At 39.3% G+C, this 24270-nt stretch overlaps 1 protein-coding gene across 2 annotated transcripts in view; it reads right to left on the bottom strand.

Moving 5' to 3' along the window:
- kifap3a (kinesin-associated protein 3a) overlaps positions 1-24270 on the bottom strand; it is a 239773-nt gene that overhangs the window by 190623 nt on the left and 24880 nt on the right. The window contains exon 3 of one of the 2 annotated variants that reach the window (XM_072273953.1): positions 1636-1790. The exons of the other annotated variant lie outside the window; for it this stretch is intronic. Within the exon in view, the coding sequence (XP_072130054.1) occupies positions 1636-1790 (155 nt within the window). The remainder of the gene's footprint in view (positions 1-1635; positions 1791-24270) is intronic. 2 annotated transcript variants of the gene reach the window in all.

The following is a 24270-nucleotide window of genomic DNA, read 5'->3' as shown; positions in this document are numbered from 1 at the left end:
GAGCAAATAGTCGACGCTTCAGGCTGAAACTCTTCATCAAGACTGCATCATAAAAGGTGCTGATGAAGGCTTTCAGCCCGAAATATTGACTGTTTACTTTTTTCCATAGATGCTGCCTGCCTGCTGAGTTCCTCCAGCATTTTATGTGTGTATTGCTTGGATTTCCAGCATCTGCAGATTTTCTTGTCTTTGAAGAGGAACATGCAGGCCATTAATTCTTGACATAAAGCAGATGCTACTTTCCCTACAAAAATCTCACCCAATCAACCACTGCAAAATCCCACCTACTGGCACCAAAATTTGCTCTGCTCCAGTTCAGGACTTTACCCTGTGAACTTGTCATACCACTTCTATAACAATTTTAAAACCAAAAGAAGTGCTCACCACATACCTCATTTCCCAGGAGGTGGTTGTCCAGTCTTGCACCCCCTCAAGTATATTGATAAAGGAAGCTTCCCTGGGCACACATCATAAATTCCACTCTGTCCAAACTTTTCAAACTATGGTTGCCAGTCAGTATTACAGAACTTAAAATCTCCCACCAATCCTACCCTATTGCGTTTAAAACCACAACTGCAATCTCTCTAAATACTCTACCTGTTCCTCCAGTTTCTAATGCCTATTGGGAACATACAATATAATCCCATCAGAGTGATCATCCCCTTCTTATTTCTAAATTCTACCCACATAGTTCACTGGATAATCCCCCAAGAATATCCTAATGACCATTGTTATGTTCTCTTCTATCAGGAAGGCCATTTCTCCTCTTCTCTAGCCTGTTCCTCCTTTGTCAAGCCTGCAGCATCTGTATTGCGGGATACTGAGCTGCCAGTTCCGTCCTTCCCTCAACCATGTTTTTGTCGAGGCTATGATATACCATATCCCAGAACCAATCCACACCAAGTTCATCAGCCTTACTTATCAAGCCTCTTGCATTAAAATAAATGCAGTTTGAACCTCTCATCTTGTCTCTCCCTTTACTGTACTCCTGTCTATCCCAACTAAATTAACCACAGTATTATTCCCAATTTTTCATCAGCCACTCTACTGCTCAGGTACTGCGGTGGGTTAAAACAGCTACTGACTCAAACATTAATCAACAAAATGCAGTTTACCAATTTTAGCAACTGAGCTGAATGAATGACCTTTGGTTAAAGTCTATTCTGTTGGTTCCTTGAATACTTTTGGTTAAACTGAAGAAAAGGCCATGACAGCAGAATTCATGAATTTAACTAACCAAAATCTCTTTGATTTCAATTTGACACATCATTCTTCCCTACTAATTTCCAAGATCACTTGGGCAGCAGTTAAGTAATAATACTTCTGGATGTAAACTAAAAAGGATGTTAATGTGAAATCAAAATGGTTCAGCAACTTTTCATAATAAAAAGTCACAGTATTGAATATCAAAACCCATCCCCAATTGAAAATTCACATCACTTTAACAAGGACTTACAAGGATTTGTGGGGACTCAATCACAGAATGTCAATTAAAGAGATCAAAACATTCCTAAGTTTGTACATTTCGCCACAAATAGCATAACAAGAGACGTCTGCAAATCTTTATGGTTGCTAGTTGTAATTACTTATGTAACAAAGACTAATTCCAAACGGATAACATTGGTAAATTGCTACCTCTTCCTTGAGGACTTTCCCTGCGGTTCTGAAGGTAATAGATCAGCTGTTCAACTTCTGCTAGTCTACTTGGATGAATGAGCTTGCATTCTTCTACTACCTTGCGTGCCAACGATGCAATGTCAGTGTTAGCATTCAGGCTTTTCAGGCGAATACTGAAAGCAACAAGGAGCAAGAAATCAACATCATGAACAACTAATACAATAATATGGAATCAGAAAGTGATGATAAAATACAACAAGTCAATAGTATAGTCCATTACTTATGGGTAAGAGATGAGGAAAATTCAGTTGTAAAGCCAACTTTATTAAATACACAGATCTGAAAATCAATCTTTCACTATTAGCTTTACAAAACTGACACATTCCTAACTTCATGTTTTAAGGCAACATACTGTTTTTGTCCATTAAAAACTAAAACTCTTAATGATGTGCTAGGTTTTGGTCACTGTGATCCATCTTTTTAAACAAAACAAAATCACTTGAGCTGTCACAATAATCATCCCAAAATATTTACTGGAGAGCACTACTGCACAACTATTCCCAGATTCTTGCTGAAAATGAAATTATATAGCGAAATAGTATAAAGTTCGAAATTCATAACAGAGTGCCAAGATGACCAGTTCACTTCAAGTTCAGGTTACTATTTTCAAAGATGTGCTATTGAATGCAGAGTAGTTTGATGGTAATCAGTATGCAAGTGCAAGCCTTTACCTAAATTACAATTTGGAAAAATTGCAGATTGCACAATACTATACCTTCACAACTTTTTAACTTGGCCTGAGTATTGGGTGCCATGTACCATTTATTAATGCAAATAACCCCCCCTGTTCTGCATACGTGTTACAAAAAGGGAAAAGTTGGCACAACAGTGGCACCTGGTGCACGCAGACCGATAAACATACATAAGCATAGGTGAGGAATCAGAGATGGTCGAAAAGTACGACAATAGTGGGTGTGATGCCTTTGGAAGTTTCAGGAAAATCAAACAATTCTACCCATGTGGGATGCATGCTCTCATGATTGAACCACACCATTTATTAAGCGATACCTCCTCCAAGCCAGCAGAATTAAAGCCCACCTACCACTCCAGGCCATTATGCTGATGGCCACCAATTTACTCCATATTCCCTAACGATGAAAAACAGCAGTTGGTTCTCAAGAGGAATAACAACTATTATTTGCAACATATCACCCTTATGCAGTTTAAGTAGTTTCTATTCATCACACTCTCCATCACCCCCTTCCCAATGTTGCCCTGAAACTGCCTACAGACTTTTGCAAATTATTGCTTTGTTTGAACCTGCTATCAAGTTGCGCATAAGTAAATACACATCATGGTTTTCCAGCATATTTTGTAATATATCTCAAAGGATTTGGTTTTTTGTGCAAATAGACGCCAGAGAGAAAAAAAAATGGAAAATATCAGATGTCAGAGAATCTGTGTCACTGTTTTAGCCCAAGACAAATTTTCACTGTTTTAGAAGGAAAGGCAGATCCAATGAAAGCTTGGTATGAAGCCAACTTAAGCTAACTTGGAAAACAATGAACTTCAGTCAAAGGATTTGCTTCTTCACTTCCAATACAGTACATATGGAGCTCCAACATTCAAAGTTTATAATTGCACTTTGTAGGTTAACTGTTAGAATGCAATACCTAAATGCCACAAGACTATTTCTGCCTACTTGCCAAAATTTATCTAAAATGACTCTGTAAAAAGGCAATACTACTAAGCAACTAGCTTATGCAGTACATAAATGCAAACTGGAGGCCTTGATTGCCATACAAGTTATCATGATGATTGTGCACATTTCATAATAAATGGATGACATAACTTTCTTGCCTCCTTTGCAGGTTGCCAAAAATCTAGAATCACCATTTATATGAAATTCAAATAATCCACATTTGAGCACGAAACCCAAAATTCAAGAGGAACCCAAAATTCCAAATTTTGAATGATTCCATGTCAAGAATAAAAATTTATAGATTGTGATTAGTAATTTACATTATTATCCTTCAAGGATAAGCTGATGCTCCCAAAATCACACTGCAAATTAATTAAAGATTCCATGACCTGAATCAACTAGCCTTCTCTATATAAACAAACCAATGGCTTATGTTTTTATTGTTTAATATTTTGCAACTATTAATAATCCTCACTTTTACATTAATACCTGGCAGCAGTCACTAAGTCATGGATGGCAAAATGATTGTTGACCCAAATCTCTTATAAATTAAGAATGTTTGTTTCAATTACCTTAACAATTAAGTATGATAACTAGGATTAGCAGCTTCAAATTTATTGTTGAAGTGTGCAATTGCTTACAATTTATAAGATTCAAATACCGTAAATTCCGGTGCATAAGCCGAGAATGTGGCCCTAAATTTTGGTCCTAAAATTAGAGGGTCGGCTTATACAGAGGGTGCCAACTTTGGAAAAACGAATACACAGAAGACTGTTCTTGAGTCAAATTCGTTCCACTGTCGATGCATGAATTCTTTGAATGGTTTGTTTAAACTCACATCTAGTGGCTGGAGCATGGACATCAAACCACTGGGGATGACTGCAATGTCCATATTTTCAGCTTTAAATGCTGCTTTTGTCTCACCTGACAAGTGCGCTTTGAACATGTCCCAGACAAGTAGTGACTTTTCCTTCCCGAAACCTTCGGGACGTCGATGCCACATCTCTTTAACTCACTTCAAGCAACCCACTTCGTCCATCCAGCAGCGTTTTTGGACGTAAACAACAACACCCCGCGGAATTTTCTGAGCAGTTTTTGTTTTTTGTTTCAACACAAGATCACGTCTATTCATAAATCGGATGCACCAACTTCGTGTAGCTTTGAAATTTTCGCTGACCTCACGGTGTTTTTCGTCCCATTTCAACGCCTGAACTTGAATCATTTCTCTGGTAACAATGTATCCATCCAGACAATTGTTGGTGATTCACCCACTCTAAAACTTTTTCTTCCAGTTCCGGCCACTGGCATGTTTTCCCGCGGTTTGCAAATTTTGCCTTTGGCATTTCCCTCAGCGTGCCCTCTGCCTTTCTCCACTCTCTCACTTGTGTCACATTTACACTAAACTTCTTAGCAGCTGCAGAATTATTCGTTCCTTGAGCAAAATCAACAACCTTCAGCTTGAAGCCAGCATCATATCACATTCATTTTAATCTTTTGTACATGGTGGTTGCAAACTCAATACTGAGTACACGTACTGATCCCGCCACCACGTGTTATGTTTTAATGAGATAACAATAGGCGCTAAATGGTTTCATGGGGGTTACATTTCAGAGGATTCTTTACCATTGGAGACCTAATCCAAAATTTCCCTCCCTGATTTATTTATTAAGAATTCGCTTATAACGCTCTACAATGCGTAGGCCTGTTTTCTTAGCAGGTACTGGTTTACAAAATTTTCAGGTTCTGGATCTGGCAAAGCTGAGTACTGGCATGTGAGATCTTGGGATCTTTTCTGGTTAAATCAAAAACCTCTACAAAAGGGGTTAGCTTATACAAAAGTAACAAGAAAAAAATCACTTTTTTAACTTTGAAAAGGGGGGGGGGGTCGGCTTATACTCTGGGTCAGTTTATACTCCGGAATATATGGTAGCCCAAAAATTTATATTTAGCGGTTGAGAACAGATTTTAAACAACTAAATCTCATTACAAGTACAGTGAATTCCAGTTAAATGGGCCATCGGTTAATCGACAACTAACTTAAAGAACAAAAATGGGCCATGGTAACATAGTAGTTAGCTTGACACTATTACAGTCTGGAATGTAGCAGTTCTGAGTTCAATCAAGGCACTTTCTAAGGAATCTCTGCACATTTTTCCCCTGGAATGAGTGGGTTTTCACCAGGTGCTCCGGTTTCCTCCCATAGTCCAAAGACACACCAGACAGATTGATTGGTCATTGTAAATTGTCCCGTGATTACATGAGGGTTAGATCAGAGTTGTCGGGGATTACTGGGCAGCGCTGCTCGAAGGGCCTATTACATTTCCTACTGCCCACTGTATCTCTAAATAAAATAAACAAAACTAAATGAAACCCAATTAAGAAAATAATCAGGACTCCCTTTGTTTATTTGGGACACTATGCCTTTTAATTAGGACAGGAGGCTGTTGCCAAACAGTTTGCTATCGTGTGGCTTTTGGACACTACACCAAGCATAGAGCTAAAAAGTTTTAAATAGCTTTAGTTGCACGTGCTTGTGTTATGTTATTCATTGGGGTGATGGATGCCGATTCAAAAAGCTGTGGTTTTTATCATTTTGCTTTTTATTTTGACTTTAAAAAATTTCAGATCCTTGCCAAGATGCCAAGAAAAGATCTGACATTATCCAAAAAAATTACTCTACTGTACCAAATTAAAAGCTATCCTCTTTTATCGTGCCGCACCAGATGATTCCTTTTGCTACAAACACACAACACTATCAGGTTCAAAGAAAGCAATGTATCACATAACTGTGTTGTGTTGCTCAAATATGTCAGGAACTGATTAAAAAAAATTGTTAGTTATTGGGAAAAACCTTAAGCCTCAATGCTTTAAGACACTAAGAATGGATATTTCACCAAACAAGCACTATTGGTATAACCTAAATTTATTGTTAAATTACAGCACTACTTCATGCAGTTAGGCAATGAAGGCAGTCCATTATCTGCACTAGGTAGTTGTGCTGATCTTGTTCATTTACAGCCGATCATAGGAACACGGCAGCATACATTGGATGAATTCCTCCGCTGATAACTATTAGAAACTAAACACAATTTTATAGTAGTACTGTAGTGGTAGTCGTGGTATTCTAATTTCTTCTGTATTTACTTTAAATACAATTTGTTTTTCAGTTAAATGGCAGCTTGTCTTTTTTATAACTTTTTAACTATTTTGATGAAGCTTCGGCTAATTGGGGGAGCCACTTAATTGAGCTAAACTGATTTGTGCCAGTTAACAGGAATCCAGAATCCACTGTACTATCAATGCAGACACAATGTAATTATCTGCAGCTGAGAGCAAAGAGACAAAATATCCTGACATGATAAATAGAAGTCAATAGATTTTCTTATTAAAAGAGCAAATCTTTCATAAATTATGATCTAAATTCAAAGTTCAAGCCTCTGCAATATAAATTCCTCTATTTCACAATAATATTTTCTGTCTGGATAGGCTTTCAACACTTCAGATTCATAAGTTAATCTTCAAAACTGATGGAGGCTCATAGATCCAAAGACATTTAAAAAAGAAAAATGAAAAGTTTGGTAATTTTCTTACATTTACAAAAAATGAATATGTTTGCATTAAAATGATTCTACGATTCAAATTAATAACATTGCAGCCAGAAGATTTAACCACCAGCCTAATGTTTTGATAATACTAAGAATGTATACTACCTGAATTAGGTGATAAGCTACTGAAAGATAACAAGAGATTAATGGTGTTACATTAGGTATACTGGACTTGGATTATTAAGATTAATTACCATGACACAGAATATTTCAACAAAGTGTGTAATATACATTTGCAAACAGTTAACTGTGGAAAAAAAATGTGTATTCAACTGTCAGCAAAGAGCTAGCTTTTACTTAAAAGCCACCATGGTTGGTCAAAATTTCATTTCCTTCCAACCCTCTGAAGGTTTTGCCAAGAATTTTTGAATGTTTTTTCTTTGTCCCAAGAGGTCTGCAGACAATGCAATACTACTTTCCACCCAGATAAAGCTCTGTGAAGTAATCAATGAATGATCACCACATACAGTTTCTGGCACTGCACGAGCAGAAAGTTGCTTTTGCAAATGGAATGCTGGAACCTTTTCTTGTACAACAATGAAGTGAATTTGGCAGAGCAAGAAAAATACTTCAAATCCACACCATTACAAATAATACTTGTACCCTTGATTAATCCCCCCACCTCAATATATATGGAAAATTATATACATACTGTCGTCTGCTCCTGGCTTTCCAACCCTCCTCATAACAATAAATCCCATCTTTGCTTTATAGTCATAAAAGGGCTGAGGTGGGCATAGAAGAGGGCAATATTACAAAAGTAGGGAAAAAATTATGAAAATTATGTACCTACATTCCTTACTGGAAGCAATAAAAGGAACTAAAGTTAACAGGGAAAAGCCCTACTCTGACTAGACACCATCTGCCTGTTTTTTTTCCCCCAACGTGGCCCAGGCACACCTTTCTACTGAGAGCTCTGTTCTCACAAAAAAAAAGCATGGCATAGTGCAGCATAGAGGCTGCTTCAGCACAAAAACAGCTGTATGACAAAATGGCTTTGATAGACTTCAAGATCGTGCCCAGAATATCAGTAGCTGTTAAAAGTTCACACTGTTCATTAGAAATTATTTTGGATTCATTAATATTGAAAATCACTTGCAATGAAACAAAATGCTAAATAGCTGAAGATTAAATAAAATTACACATTAAAAGTTTAACTTCATTTAGTAAAAAACTAAAATTCTACTAATCTTTCTCCTTGTAGCCAATTTATCCCATTTACTTCCATAGCACTGCTTTTCAGCCTGTCATTGGGGAAGCTTGCTGAAATACGAGCTGCCGCATTGGATTTCATAACAAATCCATCCAATAATTCATGAGCAAACAGCAGCACGGTCAACCAGCTAGAAAATGCTGCTGACAGTTCTATAAGGCAATGGCAGCATCAAATTTTGGGACTTGTACAGAGAAATGCAAAAAGTTAGCCCCAGGAACTTTGAATCGGCATCCAAAATCAGATATTGACGTCTGGAGGCTCTGAAATTCCTGGTGAAGTGATAAAGAGGTTAAAGCTTTTGACACATTTGTAATACCAGACCTCAAATTTTAAAATATTACAAAGGGGTAACAGGAGATGAGGAAACGGGGGACAAGGAAATAACTTCAGGCAAGCCACTAGCCCAATCTTCCATTATATTATGCCTCAAGAGTTTTATGCATGAGGATTATAGGCTTTCTGGATATGCAGTCTTTCTTAAAAAATATGATGTCAATCGTTAACATTTCAGTTACATAACTCAAGTGCAAAAAAAACCCACTAATAACATTAGAACATAATGCAACAGAGAAACAAGCCTTTTGGCCTACCAACTATGCTGACCATGGTGCTATCTTAAACTGCACATCACCAGCACTTAGTCTATATCACTCTATTCCCTACCTATTCATATGCCCATTTTGTACTTCTTAAACATTGCTGTTATTTCTGCTTCAAACACGAATGAAATGTTGGCATTCATTTCTAGAGGTATAGGATATAACAGCAGGGATGTGATGGTGAGGCTCTATAAGGCACTCGTGAGACCACACTTGAAGTATTGTGTGCAGTTTTGGGCTCCTTATTTTAGGAAGGATGTACTGACATTGGAGAGGGTTCAGAGAAGATTCACGAGAATAATTCCAGGAATAAAAGGGTTACCGTATGAGGAAAGTCTGGCAGCTCTTGGGCTGTATTCCCTGGAGTTCAGGAGAATGAGGGAGGATCTCGATGAAACATGCAGACAGAATGTTAAAAGGCCTGAACAGATTAGTTATGGCAAAGTTATTTCCCATGGTAGGGGATTCTAGGACAAGAGGGCACGACTTCAGGATTGAAGGACATCCTTTTAGAACTGAGATGCGGAGAAATTACTTTAGTCAGAGTTTAGCAAATCTGTGGAATTTGTTGCCACTAGCGGCTGTGGAGGCCAAGTCATTAGGTGTATTTAAGGCAGAGTTAGATAGGTTCTTGATTAGCCAGGGTATCAAATGGTTGGGGTGAAGACAGGGGAACGAGAATGACTGGAAGAATTGGATCAGCCCAGGATTGAATGGCGGAGCAGACTTGATGCACCGAATGGCCTATTTCTGCTCCTATATCTTATGGTCTTTCTTAGCAGCATGTTCCACATATCTTTCACTGTGTAAAATAGGTTTCCCATAAAATCTCATTTAGACTTTTCCTACTCTCAACTAGTGTTTGACACTTTCATCCTCGGGGTAAAAATCTACCCACCCAATCTATGCCTCTTTTTTTTTGTAATTTATTTTTTATTGAATTTCATCATCAAACATTTCCATAAGATGTATTTCAGATACTGTACATATCATATTTGTCACAAATCTCCACATAATATTCATCTGAGGTATACACTTACAGAAAGGAGAGGAAAGAAAGAACAATCGAAAGAATAAAACTATGTACAGAGTAGGGTTACAACATATTCATTGACTTGTGAGAATAAAATCAGGCCTATGAGGTGTTATGTAGTTAAACCATTTTTTCTAGTATGAATCAAATTCTTCTAACTTATGATTAACAGATGCTGTTATCTTCTCCATTTTGTAAATGTCCATTGTAATTTCCATCCATACATTTAAAGTTGGGCTCTCCTGTGATAACCATTTCCTGGTAAGGGTCTTTTTACCAGCCACCAGCAGTACATTCATTAAATATTTATCTCTTTTCAACCATTCTTGAGGTATATACCCAAAATATATGGTCTTACTCTCTAAGGGTATTTCACATTTAAAGATGTCTTGTGGGGCATTATGTATCCCACTCCAATAGTCTTTGATAACGGGGCATTCCCAGAAAATATGATAATGGTTTGCATTTTGATTTCCACAATTTCTCCAGCAAACAGGGAGGTTACTACCATAATGGGATTTCTGAGAGGGTGTAATATCTTATCAAGTTTTTCCACCCAAACTCCCTCCATTTCTGTGAACTGGTACACTTCCACTGATACCTTCATATTATTGTCCAGTCTTCCTCAGATATTATTATCCCTCCTTCCTTCTCCCATTTTGTTTTAATGTATGAAGTCGAATGTGTTTTAAGATTTGACAAGATCCTTATATACGCTTGAAATCATTCTACTACCATTGTCTGAATTACATGCTTTTCTAAATAACTATCAGACATGTACTTGCCTTGGTTACATTTTTAACCGTCCTATTAACATACTGTCGCATCTGTAAATACCAGTAAAAGTCTTGTTTCTCTAATAAGTGTTTCTCTCTGAGCATTTCAATACTGAACAGTGTTCCTTCTTTCATTATATTGCAAATAGCTGTTCCTTTAGCTGTCCAGTCCTTAATTCTAGCATCCAGTTTATTCGGCGTAAAATCCGAGTCATATGCACACCACTTGAGAACTGCAATGTCTCTCTCTAGTTTATATTCTTTTATAATAATTTTCCATATTTTAAGAGCCCATTTTACCCACGGGTTGTCAATATTATTTATGAAACTTTGTAGGTTATCAGCCTGTACGAGGATGGAAAGTATCCTCTCCTCAATGTTTTTCCATTGAGTGTCATATGATAGGTTGCACCAGCATATCACAGCTCTCAACTGTGCTGCAAAATAATAATCTCTAAGAGAAGGTAGGCCCCATCCCCTCTTTTCCTTGGCTAATTGCAAAGTTTTGAGATGAACCCTAGGCCTTTTACCTTGCCATATATATCTTGATAGCATCTTGTTCCATTCTTTGAATGGATTCATCTCTATTGGTAGGGTCTGAAACCAATCTAGAACCAGTGGATGTGGTATATTTGGATTTTCAGAAGGCTTTTGACAAGGTCCCACACAGGAGATTAGTGTGCAAACTTAAAGCACACGGTATTGGGGGTAAGGTATTGGTGTGGGTGGAGAGTTGGTTAGCAGACAGGAAGCAAAGAGTGGGAATAAACGGGACCTTTTCAGAATGGCAGGCGGTGACTAGTGGGGTACCGCAAGGCTCGGTGCTGGGACCCCAGTTGTTTACAATATATATTAATGACTTGGATGAGGGAATTAAATGCAGCATCTCCAAGTTTGCGGATGACACGAAGCTGGGTGGCAGTGTTAGCTGTGAGGAGGATGCTAAGAGGATGCAGAGTGACTTGGATAGGTTGGGTGAGTGGGCAAATTCATGGCAGATGCAATTTAATGTGGATAAATGTGAAGTTATCCACTTTGGTGGCAAAAATAGGAAAACAGATTATTATCTGAATGGTGGCCGATTAGGAAAAGGGGAGGTGCAACGTGACCTGGGTGTCATTATACACCAGTCATTGAAAGTGGGCATGCAGGTACAGCAGGCGGTGAAAAAGGCGAATGGTATGCTGGCATTTATAGCGAGAGGATTTGAGTACAGGAGCAGGGAGGTACTACTGCAGTTGTACAAGGCCTTGGTGAGACCGCACCTGGAGTATTGTGTGCAGTTTTGGTCCCCTAATCCGAGGAAAGACATCCTTGCCATAGAAGGAGTACAGAGAAGGTTCACCAGATTGATTCCTGGGATGGCAGGACTTTCATATGAAGAAAGAATGGATGAACTGGGCTTGTACTCGTTGGAATTCAGAAGATTGAGGGGGGATCTGATTGAAACGTATAAGATCCTAAACGGATTGGACAGGCTAGATGCAGGAAGATTGTTCCCGATGTTGGGGAAGTCCAGAACGAGGGGTCACAGTTTGAGGATAGAGGGGAAGCCTTTTAGGACTGAGATTAGGAAAAACTTCTTCACACAGAGAGTGGTGAATCTGTGGAATTCTCTGCCACAGGAAACAGTTGAGGCCAGTTCATTGGCTATATTTAAGAGGGAGTTAGATATGGCCCTTGTGGCTACGGGGGTCAGGGGGTATGGAGGGAAGGCTGGGGCGGTGTTCTGAGTTGGATGATCAGCCATGATCATAATAAGTGGCGATGCAGGCTCGAAGGGCCGAATGGCCTACTCCTGCACCTATTTTCTATGTTTCTATGTTTCTATGAAAGAGATATAGTAGTCTGGGCAATATATTCATTTTAATAGATTTAATCCTTGAACTGAGACCAACAAAAGGAATTAGGTTCCATGTTGTTATATCTTCCTTAAATTTTTTATATATAGGCTGATAATTGCATTCTGATAATTTTGCCAAATCTTTTGGCATAATGATGCCCAAATATTTGACGGACTCTGTTTGCCATACCCAAGGATATCTACTTTCAATTTCTCTTGGTGGGCTATAGTTATATGAAAGTAGTTGGGTTTTATCTATGTTGATCTTGTATCCTGATAATTGGCCATATTGTTCAAAAGATTGCATCAATTTAGGTAAAGAGTAAACACAAAATAATCTACAGATGCTGGGGTCAAAGCAACACTGACAACACACTGGAGGAACTCAGCAGGTGGGGCAGCACCCATGGAAAAGAACAGTCAACATTTCAGGCCGGAACCCTTCGTCAAGACTGAAAAAGGTAAAGAGTATGTTGGCTGCCCTAGATACATCAAAATGTCATCTGTGTAACAGGCCAAATTATGCTCTGTCCCTTTAATAGTAATTCCCCTGATATCTTCACTATGTCTGATGCACTGAGCTAGTGGTTCCAGATATAATGTGAGGAGTACCGGTGACCATGCACAACCCTGTCTCATGCCCCTTTCTAGGGTAAAACTATTAGATAAATATCCATTGATATTAATCCTGGCAGTAGGATTGTCGTGTAGTGCCTGCATAGTTTTAATAATTGTGTGATGTAGACCATAGCTATGTAAAACTCTGTACAGAAAATTTCAATTAACCGAATCAAATGCCTTTTCAGCGTCCACACTTATCACTATTGCTTCAATTTCATTTTTTTGTATATGATCCATAATGTGAAGTGCCCTTCATATATTGTCCTGTGTTTGGCATTGTTGTATAAAACCTGTCTAATCATTATGTATCAGTGTGAGTAGAAACTCTACTAATCGTTTGGCCATGATGGAGGTAAATATTCTATAATCCACATTAAGAACAGATATTGGTCTAAAAGACCCACATTCCATTTTATCCTTGCCTTCTTTTGGTATAGCTGAGATTATTGCCTTCTTCCAGCTGGATGCCATTTGCGCCTTTCTTAGAGCCCAGTTCAGTGTGGGGAGTAAAACAGGAATTAACTCATTTCTAAGCTCCTTATACCACTCTGCCATATATCCATCTGATCCTGGTGACTTGCTTAATTTAAGCCTACTAATTGCAGTTTTTAGTTCAGCTTCAGTTATGTCAGCAGTCATCGTTCTATTTTGTTCTTTGCTTAAAGTGGATAAATCTAAAGAATTCAGGAAGGTGTCAACTTGGGTTATGCTTCCCCCTGGAACTTCGGAATATAGAGTTTTGTAAAACATTTCGAAAGCTTCTTGAATTTCATTTAGCTTATTTTTTTTAACCACTTTTGTTCTTGGATCCCTAATTTTATGAATTGTATTTTCTGCTATCTTATTTTTCAGTTTCCACACCAGTATTTTCATAGATTTAGATCCACTTTCATAGTGTCTCTGTTTCAGAAACATTAAATTTTTTCTAATTTCTTGTGTAGCCAAACTATTAATTTCATTCCTAATTTTTTTAATTTCCCCTAGTGTATCCTGTGCCAAACTCAATTTGCGTTTTTTTTCTAGTTCCTTCTGCTTATTTTGTAATTCCTCAATGTTTTATTCCTTTTAGTTTCCAAATAGTATTCTTTGGTTGTAGGTCAAAATCAACAGATAAATATATAGGTGCATGGTCACTTACATCTATTGTCCCAATTCCACAGGTGATTATTTTGTCTCTATCTTTTCCAAATGTTATGAAATAGTCTATTCTTGTATATATGGACTGGGGGGAGGGGGGGCAGAATAATGAGTGTAATCCCTTCTGTCGGGGAAAAGGTTCCTCCATTTATCAATTAGACCAACATCCTCAAAAAGAGTGTTAACTTTCTTATGTAAGGAGTTTTTCTATTGGAAGAGTCTAACTTTAGTTGTAATTGTAAATTTAAGTCTCCCCCATATATCAAGAGACCTTCTGTTTCCATTACCATAATATTAGTAATTTTCTGGAAGAAACTAACATCACTTCCTGGGGGTGCGTATATATTCAATAAAGTAACTGGATTTCCGTCTATATCCCCCCTTACCAGAATATATCTGCCTTCCTTATCTCCCATTCCGAATACTTTTTCAAAATTTATCTTACTTGAAATGAGAATAGCAATTCCTCTTCTATGTCCTGATTTATATGAGGAGAAAAACAAATTAGTGAAGCCCATTCTCTTTAATTTTCCATGCTCATTATCACTTAAATGAGTTTCCTGTAAATATACTACATGGGCTTGTTCTTTTTTCATTTTTGATAGAATTTTACTGTGCTTGACTGGATTCAACAGCCCACTGACATTAAAGGAAATGAATTTGATTTTGTCCTTAGCCACGTGTATTTATCTGTTAGTATATCATTGAAATTTGCAGAATATAACTTAATCGATCTACTCCCTGAACAAATAAGAGCCAAGAAACATGAATAATAAAAAAAAAGGTAACAAAGGTGTGATTCCAAGGCTGGGGTCTCTAGATGACCCTGGGTTGAGCTAGAAGAAACGTCTAGCCGTGGGGGATAGCCCCCTTTTACCTGTGAGTTGAGGACCCCCACTGCAGTACCTATAAAAGTAAGTTAAAAAATCTATGTCTATTACACAGAAATAATTTCCCTGTATATTCCTCCCATGTATATATTCTCATTTAGGTGGGGGAAAAAGGAATGAATGAATGAATTTAAAATAATTGAGTTATATAAAATCCACATTATAATACGTATTTCTCAAGATAGGTATATCACTGTTTATTTTTGCTTCAGTTTAGTTTATCAGCACTATTAAAGTTAGCCAAACCTTCTGGCTCTTTTGGAGGAGGCGAGGGCTGTCTTTGGAGAACTCACAGTCTCTTCCTAATATCCTTCTCTTGTCCTGTTCCTGTCCCCTACTTTCTCGGTTCTTACTATTTGCCAAGCAAATCGGGATAACTGCTCAGCCAGACTTTCCCTTGATTTGATCACGCAGTCCTTTGTTCTTCATGTCTGTAGTCGCCTCTTCCACAGTCTGATATAGTCGTATCCCTTCTTGGTAAAATACCCTCAGTTCAGCAGGGTATGGGGTTTGGAATTTAATCTTTTCTTGCTTTAATATTCGTTTTGCTTCGGAATATTCCTTCCGTTTCTGTAGGACCGCCGGAGGGGCGGGGGGGGGGTAATCATGATCGAAGTATATTAACCTCCCATTCCAAAAAACCCTCTTCTTACCCAAGTCCTTCGTAGAATCTCCGCCTTGCTCTTGAATCGAAGGAATCTAAGTACTATTGAGCGCGGTTTACTTTCTCTGTCTCTGGGAGGCCGCGGAACAGCAAACGATGGTCCTCTCAATTTCAATCTCCATAGTTGGGGATCTCTGGCACTTCTCACAGCAGCTTGTCTCCAAAGTCTCTCATCAACAATCCCACCACTCCTTCGGGAACATTATAAATCCTGATATTTTTCCCTCGTGATCTTTCCTCCTGGTCAAGCAACTAACTTTCCTGTCGATCTTCTACCTTCTCAATTGGAGTCTCTGCCACCGCTACTTTTTGATTGAATTTGGCGAGCTCTGACTTTATAACATTGAGTTGCTGTTTTATAAATTTTTGGACTTCCCTTATCTCTTCCAAAATCCTGCACGAAGCCCAGCGTCAGCCTCGCCACCACACGCACGTGCAGGAGAGCCGTGCTGCACCTCTCTCTTCTGTAGGTTCCGCAGTGATGCTTTTTTTTAAATCTCCATTCTTTCTCCCCATTCTTGCCCCCCCTTATCAATTCAGATATTTTCGAAAGATCTTATATTTGATGGATTAACGGGGCAAAATATGCATTTTTCTGGAGCAGCTGTTGATTTAAGCTGTCATTCTGAACGATGATGCCACCAGAACACCCAATTTATGCCTCTTAATGCCCCTCACTTTTTTCTAGCGTACTTCTATCTGATCACCATGCAGTGTCCGACACTCAATCCAATTTGCCCAAACTCTTCTCCTAACAACACTCTCTAATAAAGGAAATACCCTAGTAAGCCTCTTCTGCATGCTTTTCAAAGTCTCCACATCCTTCTTGTAGCTTAGCAATTAGAACTGCACAGGTACTCTAGGTGTACCTTAGCTGAAGTTCCATGCAGCTGAAACGTGACTTCCCAATTCTGTAAGACGTCATCTTCTTCTTCTCCTTCTTCTGGCTTTCAACTCACTAGTAAGCATGTGACCATGTCATTCCCACTTTCCTAGCATCAGTTAACACTTCCCTCCTCTATGTGGACTTGGGCCTACCTCGATTTCGCTTGCCCTGAGGATTCCATGTGAGAGCTTGTCTGGTGATACTATTCGGGAGCTTCCTCAACGTGTGTCCTATCCAGCACCACTCCCTTCTCTTGATCTCTGCCTCAAATGGCGTCTGGTTGGTCCTTTGCCATAATTCTGTATTGTTCACATAATCTGTCCGTTTGCCCCAAAATCTGACGCAAGCACTTGATGAAGGTCTGGATTTTTCTGATTACTTCTGATGTCAGTCTCCAAGTTTCAGAGCCATATAGGCAGACAGATTTGACACTTGATTTGAAGATTCTCAATTTGGTTCTTAACCTTAGTTCTTCTGCCGTCCAAACAGGACGTAGTATTATGAAGGCTCCTCTGGCTTTTTGGATCCTGGTCTTTACATCCTCACCTGTATCTTCTTCCTTGTTGACAATGCTTCCCAGATAGACAAATGACTCAACTTCTTCAAGAGGAGCATTTTTCAGGATAACTGTGTTGTTTCCTGCATTTATTTTTAGTAATTTTGTTTTCCCTATATGGATGTGTAGCCCTATTTTCTGTGATGTGGAGTCTAGAAGATCTGCTTTCTCTTGCATCTGGGCATGGCTGTATGACAGTAGCGCCAAATCATCCGCAAAGTCAAGATCATCTAGCTGTCTGAACAATGTCCACTGTATTCCATTCTTCTTGCCACCTGTTGCTTGCTTCATAATCCAGCCCACTGCTAGCAGGAAGAGAAAAGGGTCCCTGTCATCCCTGTAAGGGTCCCTGTAAGCATCCCTGTCATACCCCAGTGTTAACCTTGAAAGTATCTGACAACTGACCTATATGGATTACACTGCATTCCATATCTTCATAGATCTTCTTTACCAAGTTAGTTAACTTCTCTGGAATCCCAAAATGCCCCATTAGTTTCCACAATGTCTCCCTGTCCAGGCTGTCAAATGCTTTTTCATAATCTACAAAACTAATGCACAGTGATGTGTTCCATTCCAGCCACTGTTCAATGATAATCCTAAGAGTTGTAATCTGATCAGTGCAAGACCTGTTTTGTCGAAATCCTGCTTGTTCATCTCTAAGCTTCTCATCCACTACATTTTTCAATCTCTCTAAAATGATTCTGCTCAGAACTTTCCCTGGCACTGAAAGGAACATTATCCCTCTGTAGTTTTTGCATTCCTGGAGATCTCCTTTCCTAGGGGTTTTAACTAGAAGTCCTGTTCTCCAATCTTTGGGTACTACTTCTACCTCCCAGACCTTTTTTATGATGTTGTGCATCATTTCAATAGGTATGTCCATTCTGCTCTTGAATGCCTCTGGAGGTATACCATCAAGTCCTGCAGCTTTACCATCCTTTACGACCTTGATTGCCATTCTGACCTCTTCTTTAGTAGGAGTGCCACAGTATCTCTAGGTTGTTCTCTGCTTGTGGGACGACAGGTGGCTCTGGTGGTGATGGTCTGTTCAGAAGTTGTTCAAAGTGTTCGGCCCATCTTTTGGTCAGGTCCTCAGCTCCTGTCAGAACTTGTCCTTCTTTATCCTTAATTGGTCTTTCTACTGGTTGAAATTTGCCAGAGAATTTCTTGGTTGTGTCGTACAGTCCTTTCATGTTCCCTTCCTACTCTGCTTCTTTTGCTAGGTCTTCAATATAGTTTCTTTCGTCCATTCTGATGCTTGCTTTAACTTCCTTATTTGCTTCTGCATAGTTTTCCTGTGCAACAGTCTTTGATGCTCCTGTTTTGCTTTTGTTAAGTGCATCCTTTTTTGCTTTTCTTTGCTCTATTTTTCTGAGCATTTCAGCAGAAAACCATGGTTTGTGTTGGTGGTCTGTCTTACCTCGAACTTCTTCACAGGTACCGGTCCAGACATCTTTGGCTTGTTCTCAGATCTCCTCCACACTTGATTCTTCACTTAGGTTCTCCAAAGCTCGAAATCTGTTCTGCAATACTAAGTGGAATTGTTGTCTTTTCTCCTGGTCTTTCAGAAATTGTGTTGCATAGTTTTTCATTTTGCTCGTTGCAGCATAGTTCCATTTAAGTTTGAGCTGAAGCTTATCAATAAAAATAGGCATTCGTTAGTCTCGTGAGACCATGGATGTGTGCCTTGGAAGGTTTCCAGGGCGCAGGTCTGGGCAAGGTTGTAAGGAAGACCAGCAGTTGCCCATGCTGCAAGTCTCCCCTCTCCACGCCACTGATGTTGTCCAAGGGAAGGGCACTAGGGCCAATATAGCTTGGCACTGGTGTCATCGCAGAGCAATGTGTGGTTAAGTGCCTTGTTCAAGGACACAACACGCTGCCTCAGCTGAGGCTCGAACTGGAGATCTTTAGATCACTAAAACGACACCTTAACCACTTGGCAATGCGCCAACAGCTTACCAATAACATGATGATGATCTGATGCCACTTCCGCACCTCTAAGGACTCTGACATCCTGCATGGATTGTCTGAACTTCTTACTAATACAGATATGGTCGATCTGGTTTCCTGTTCGCTGAACTGGTGAAATCCATGTTGCCTTGTGGATCTGCTTGTGAAGGAATATGCTGCCACCAATTACCATTTTGTTGAATGCACAGAAGTCTACAAATAGCTCTCGGTTTTCATTTTTGTCTCCAAGTCCATGCTGCCCCATTATTTCTTCAAATCCTACGTTGTCATTTCCAATTTTGGCATTAAAATCTCCCATGACAATGGTGATGTCTCTTCTTTTCAGCTTCTCCAGGAGTACTTGCAGTCGGTTATAGAAATCTTCCTTGACAATGGTATCCTTGTCATTTGTAGAGGCATAGGTTAACACAGTGTTTAGCTTTATTCTCCTATTACTGGTGCGGAAGGATGCAGACATGATCCTGGGTCCTGATGTTTCCCAAGCCAAAAGTGATCCCTTTGCTTGTTTTGATAACATTAATCCTACTCCCTCAGTGCACGATGCATTCTCTTCCACGTGTTCTGAATAGATGATAGTTTCCCCGGAAGTAAGTTGTACTTGCCCTGAATTTGTCCATCTAGTTTCACAGAGTCCCAAAATATCTAATTTATTGTTCTGAAATTCTTTTGCCACTTGTAGGGTTTTCCCAGCTTCATACATGGTCCTCACATTCCAGATGCCAATTCTAGAGGTCTTCTTGGTTGACAGTAGGTTTTTCGGTAAAGGAGCTTCCTTTCGGCTTTCACTTCTCCACGTCATACAACTCTCCAAAAGAAGCCCTACCTCTCCCAAGACTGGCTGGCTTGGTTTTGATGCCACTGATGTTTCTGTAGCAACAATTATTTTCACAGGATAGGGCTACTAACCCTATACTCAACCCTCCTTAGTCGCCTTTTATGACATGCGTGGCAGGGTACAGTGATTCTATTCTTTTAAAGGACCCGGAAACCGCATGGGTACCGTAAGACATAGGAGCAGAATTAAGCCATCGGCCCATCAAGCCTACTCCACCATTCCATCATGGCTGTTTATTATTCCTCTCAACCCTATTCTCCTGCCTTCACCCTGTAACCTTTGATGCACTTACTAATAAAGGAACCTATCAACCTCCATTTTAAATATTCCTAATGACTTGGCCTCTACAGCCATCTGTGGCAATGAATTCTAAATTCGTTACCCTCTAGCTAAAGAAATTTCTCCTCATCTCTGTTCTATCTTTATATATTTTTGTATTCTTTGGCCGTCTCCTCTGGTCCTAGACCCTACTACTATAGGAAACATTCTCTTCGTGTCCATTCTGTCTAGGCCTCAATGAAGGTAAGCATGCTACTTTTATTTCTGCCTTCAGGGAGCTACGGGCTTCCATCCCAATATCTCATTTACATCTGTGCTCTTAATGATCCTGCTATTTACAGCATACTTTCACTTGCATATGATGTCCTAAAATGCAACTCCTCAGACTTGTCTGAATTAAATTGCATGTGCGATTTTTCCACCCAAATTTCTTATTGTTGTAACAACTTTCGTCACTATCCAAAATCTCAATTTCCATGTCATCTGCCCTTGAATCAGATCACCTACACTTTCATCAAAATCATTTATAGCACAAACACTATGTCCTAGCACTGATCACAGAACTCTAGTCAGAAAAGCATCCATCCTCCACTATCCTCTGACTTCTGTGACCAAACTAATTTTGTTTACAACTTAACTTACCATGAATCCCATGTGACTTAAAACTACTGACAAAATTAGATGCTAAACTTAAAATTTTGGTTTTCCACCAGAGAACATGCCTGCTTCTACTTATCTCCTGGTTACTTTTTCACATCCTTCATTGTTCTGCTCTATTGCACATGTACATACATAAACATGCATGCTCTTTGTTTAGTCACAATCTCTCTGGTATAAACACCTGCAATTTTTGCTTCACTTTATTTGCAAAAATAAATCAGATGCAGGACTCTTAACCAAAATGCATGATTACTTACAAGCATTTATTGGGCATATGAAAGGAGTAGGCATCAATGAAAATAGCACAGCATTTTTAGGAAATGCACGTATCTACTCATCTGACATCATTTCAAGTTATTTGCCTTCCAAGTTGCGCTAGAAACATCGCCATGTCCAAGACAGCAGGGAACTTCACCCTTTTAATTACTTTGGTTTGCTCTTAGAAAAGTGAAACTTCATTTGTGATGCCAAAACTAAACAGCTAATACATTCCCAAGCCCCATTCTCTAACAATGCAAACAAAAGGCTAATTTTCTGACCGTGTTCACCATCTCCCATTAGAAACCATTAATTACAAGCTCTAATAAACACAATTACCTCTACACTATCACAGATAAATACAGTGCAGGTGTCCCTCGCTTTACGAACATTCGCTTTACGCCACTTGCTTTTACGAAAGACCTACATTAGTACCTGTTTTCGCTAACCGAAGGTTTTCGCTTTTACGAAAAAAGGCACGCCCCGAGCAGCGCTGCTAAGCTCCTCCCCCAGGAACTGCACTCAGCATCAAGCCACCATAGCTTAAACACGTGTCTGTGAGCATCTGTGCTTTACAGTACAGTATCACGATTTATTTTGTGCATCCGTTAGCAAGATGAGTTCTAAGTTATCGGAAAAGCCTAAGAGAGCTTGTAAGGGTGTTACGCTTAGCGTAAAAATGAACGTAATTAAGGGTTTCGATCCTGATGATCGAAGTAAGGTCATTGTACGCGCGTTGAACTTGCCTGCGTCCATCATTCGCACTATTTACACACAGAGAGAAAGAATCCCGAAAGCTGCCGATGTTACTATTGGTTCTGCTAGTAGCAAAGTTGTCTCTTTTAGTCAGCATCCAGTAATGGATAAAATGGAAAGTGTATTGCTTGAGTGGATTGATGGGTGTACAAAGCGTGGTGTCCCATAAGTTATCCTATACTTAAGGAGAAATCAGTCAGTCTTTTTAATATGCTGAAACAGAAAGCACTGGACGATGGTGATGAAAGTGCTGCGAAAGAGTCATGGGTAGTTTGATCGGTTTTTGAGGCGAGGGCAGCTTCATAGCTTAACGTTTGCTGGAGAGAGTGCTTCGGCTGATACTGAAGCTGCCAAAAAGTTCCCAGCAAAACTGAAGAAAATAATTACAGAGGGTGGTTATTCCTATAAGCAAGTGTTTAACTGTGACAAAACTGCAATTTATTGGAAAAGATTGCTGAGCAAGACATTTATTTTGATAGAAGAAAAGCAGGCATCGAAGGACAGGTTTACCCTAATGCCTATTATTAACGCCACTGGTGATGCTGTACTTAAGCCTCTACTAGTGTACCATTCAGAAAATCTGAGGGCACTTAAAGACGTTGATAAGAATACACTTCCTGTTGTGTTCCGTTCACATCCAAGCGGTTGGAATACCCAAGTGAATTTTTCTGAGTACATGAGCAGATACGTTAGTCTTCTTGTTGAAAAATACTGTAGAGAAAATAACCTCGATAATAGGTGTCTTGTGATTGTCGGTAATTGTGCTGCTCATCCGCCTGACATTACCAAGTATAGCATTAACATTCGTGTTGCGTTCTTCCGCCGAATACGACGTTATTGCTGCAGCTGTGTGACCAAGGGCTAGCAGCCACAGTTAAGACTTACTATATGCAAAATGTGATGCGTTTTATTGTAAGTGCCATTGACAGAGAGGGCAACTCCGAAGCATCTTTGCGAGAGATCTGTAAAGAGTACAAAATAAAATTAGCAATTGCCAACATTGGAGATGCTCTCCATAGACTAACAGTCTCAATGAGAAATGGCGTTTGGAGGAAACTGTGTCCCGAAGCAGTCAACGATTTTAAAGGCTTCGAACCAACAACAAAAAATACAGCAATAGTGACTTTGCCTAAGGAGGCTGGGTTTCTGGAAGTTGACGAAGATGATGTTGAAGAGGTCTTGGCATCCCATGACCAAGAACTGACAGATGAGGAGCTGATGCAATTGCAAGAAGAACGGATACGAATCGAAACCGAATACAGTAGCAAGCGGCCTGGAAGTGAAATCGTCCAGGAACTGAACGTGAAGCATTTGCATGAGATTTTCGCTATGATTGACAGTGCTGCAATGATTGCAGAAAAGTATGACTTTAATTTTCAAAGGGCACATAGGTTTAGGGCACATTTGCAGGATGCTTTGAGTGCTTACAAAGAACTGTACGATAGAAAAATGCATGAGGCTAAGCAGTAAAGCATACTGTCGTATTTCAAGCCTTCCACATCAGCCACAGCAGACGAACCTCAACCTTCGTCTTTGAGGCAGGCAGACATAGAAGGTGTAGACGTACCTCCCACCACCCCAACCTCCGAGACTCAGCCTAACACACCATCATCTGTGTGCTCGTTGTTTTCCCGATTCCGCTAAGTTGAACTAGACTGTACATACATTATTTCTACTTTATATAGGCTGTGTATTTATCATATCATTCCTGCTTTTACTATATGTCAGTGTTATTTTAAGTTTTGTGTTATTTGGCATGATTTGGTAGGTCATTTTTCAGATCCGGGAATGCTCAAAAATTTTTCCCATATAAAGACATTGTTGCGAAAGTGGAATTTAAAGGTAGTCATGGGTGGTTTGAGCAGTTTTTGAGGCGATGGCAGCTTCATAGCTTAAAGGTCACTGAAGAGAGTGCTTCAGCCGAGAGCACTTCTGCCGAGAGCATTTACGTGAGATTTTCCCTAGGCTTGACAGTGCTGCAATGATTGCAGAAAAGTATTTCTGCTTTATATAGGTTGTGTATTTATATTATTCCTGCTTTTACTAAATGTTAGTGTTATTTTAGGTTTTATGTGTTATTTGGTATGATTTAATAGCTTATTTTTTGGATCTGGGTACATTCCAAAATTTTCCCCATATAAATTAATGGTAATTGCTTCTTCGCTTTACACCATTTCTGCTTACAAAAGGTTTCATAGGAACACTCTACCTTCGGATAGCAGGGGAAACCTGTATTATAATCTGACACTAGAAGAGTGATAAGATTCGACTTTCCAGAATAAGATCTTGTTGAATACTTGATCATGTTGATTCATGCTTACTTGGCTTTTCAAATTGATTTTCAAATAAAAAGGCAAAAATTATTTTAA

The sequence above is a fragment of the Mobula birostris genome, chromosome 12 (genome assembly GCF_030028105.1).
Source record: "Mobula birostris isolate sMobBir1 chromosome 12, sMobBir1.hap1, whole genome shotgun sequence".
Lineage (NCBI taxonomy): Eukaryota > Metazoa > Chordata > Chondrichthyes > Myliobatiformes > Myliobatidae > Mobula > Mobula birostris.
This window is presented reverse-complemented; position numbering and strand designations above follow the sequence as displayed.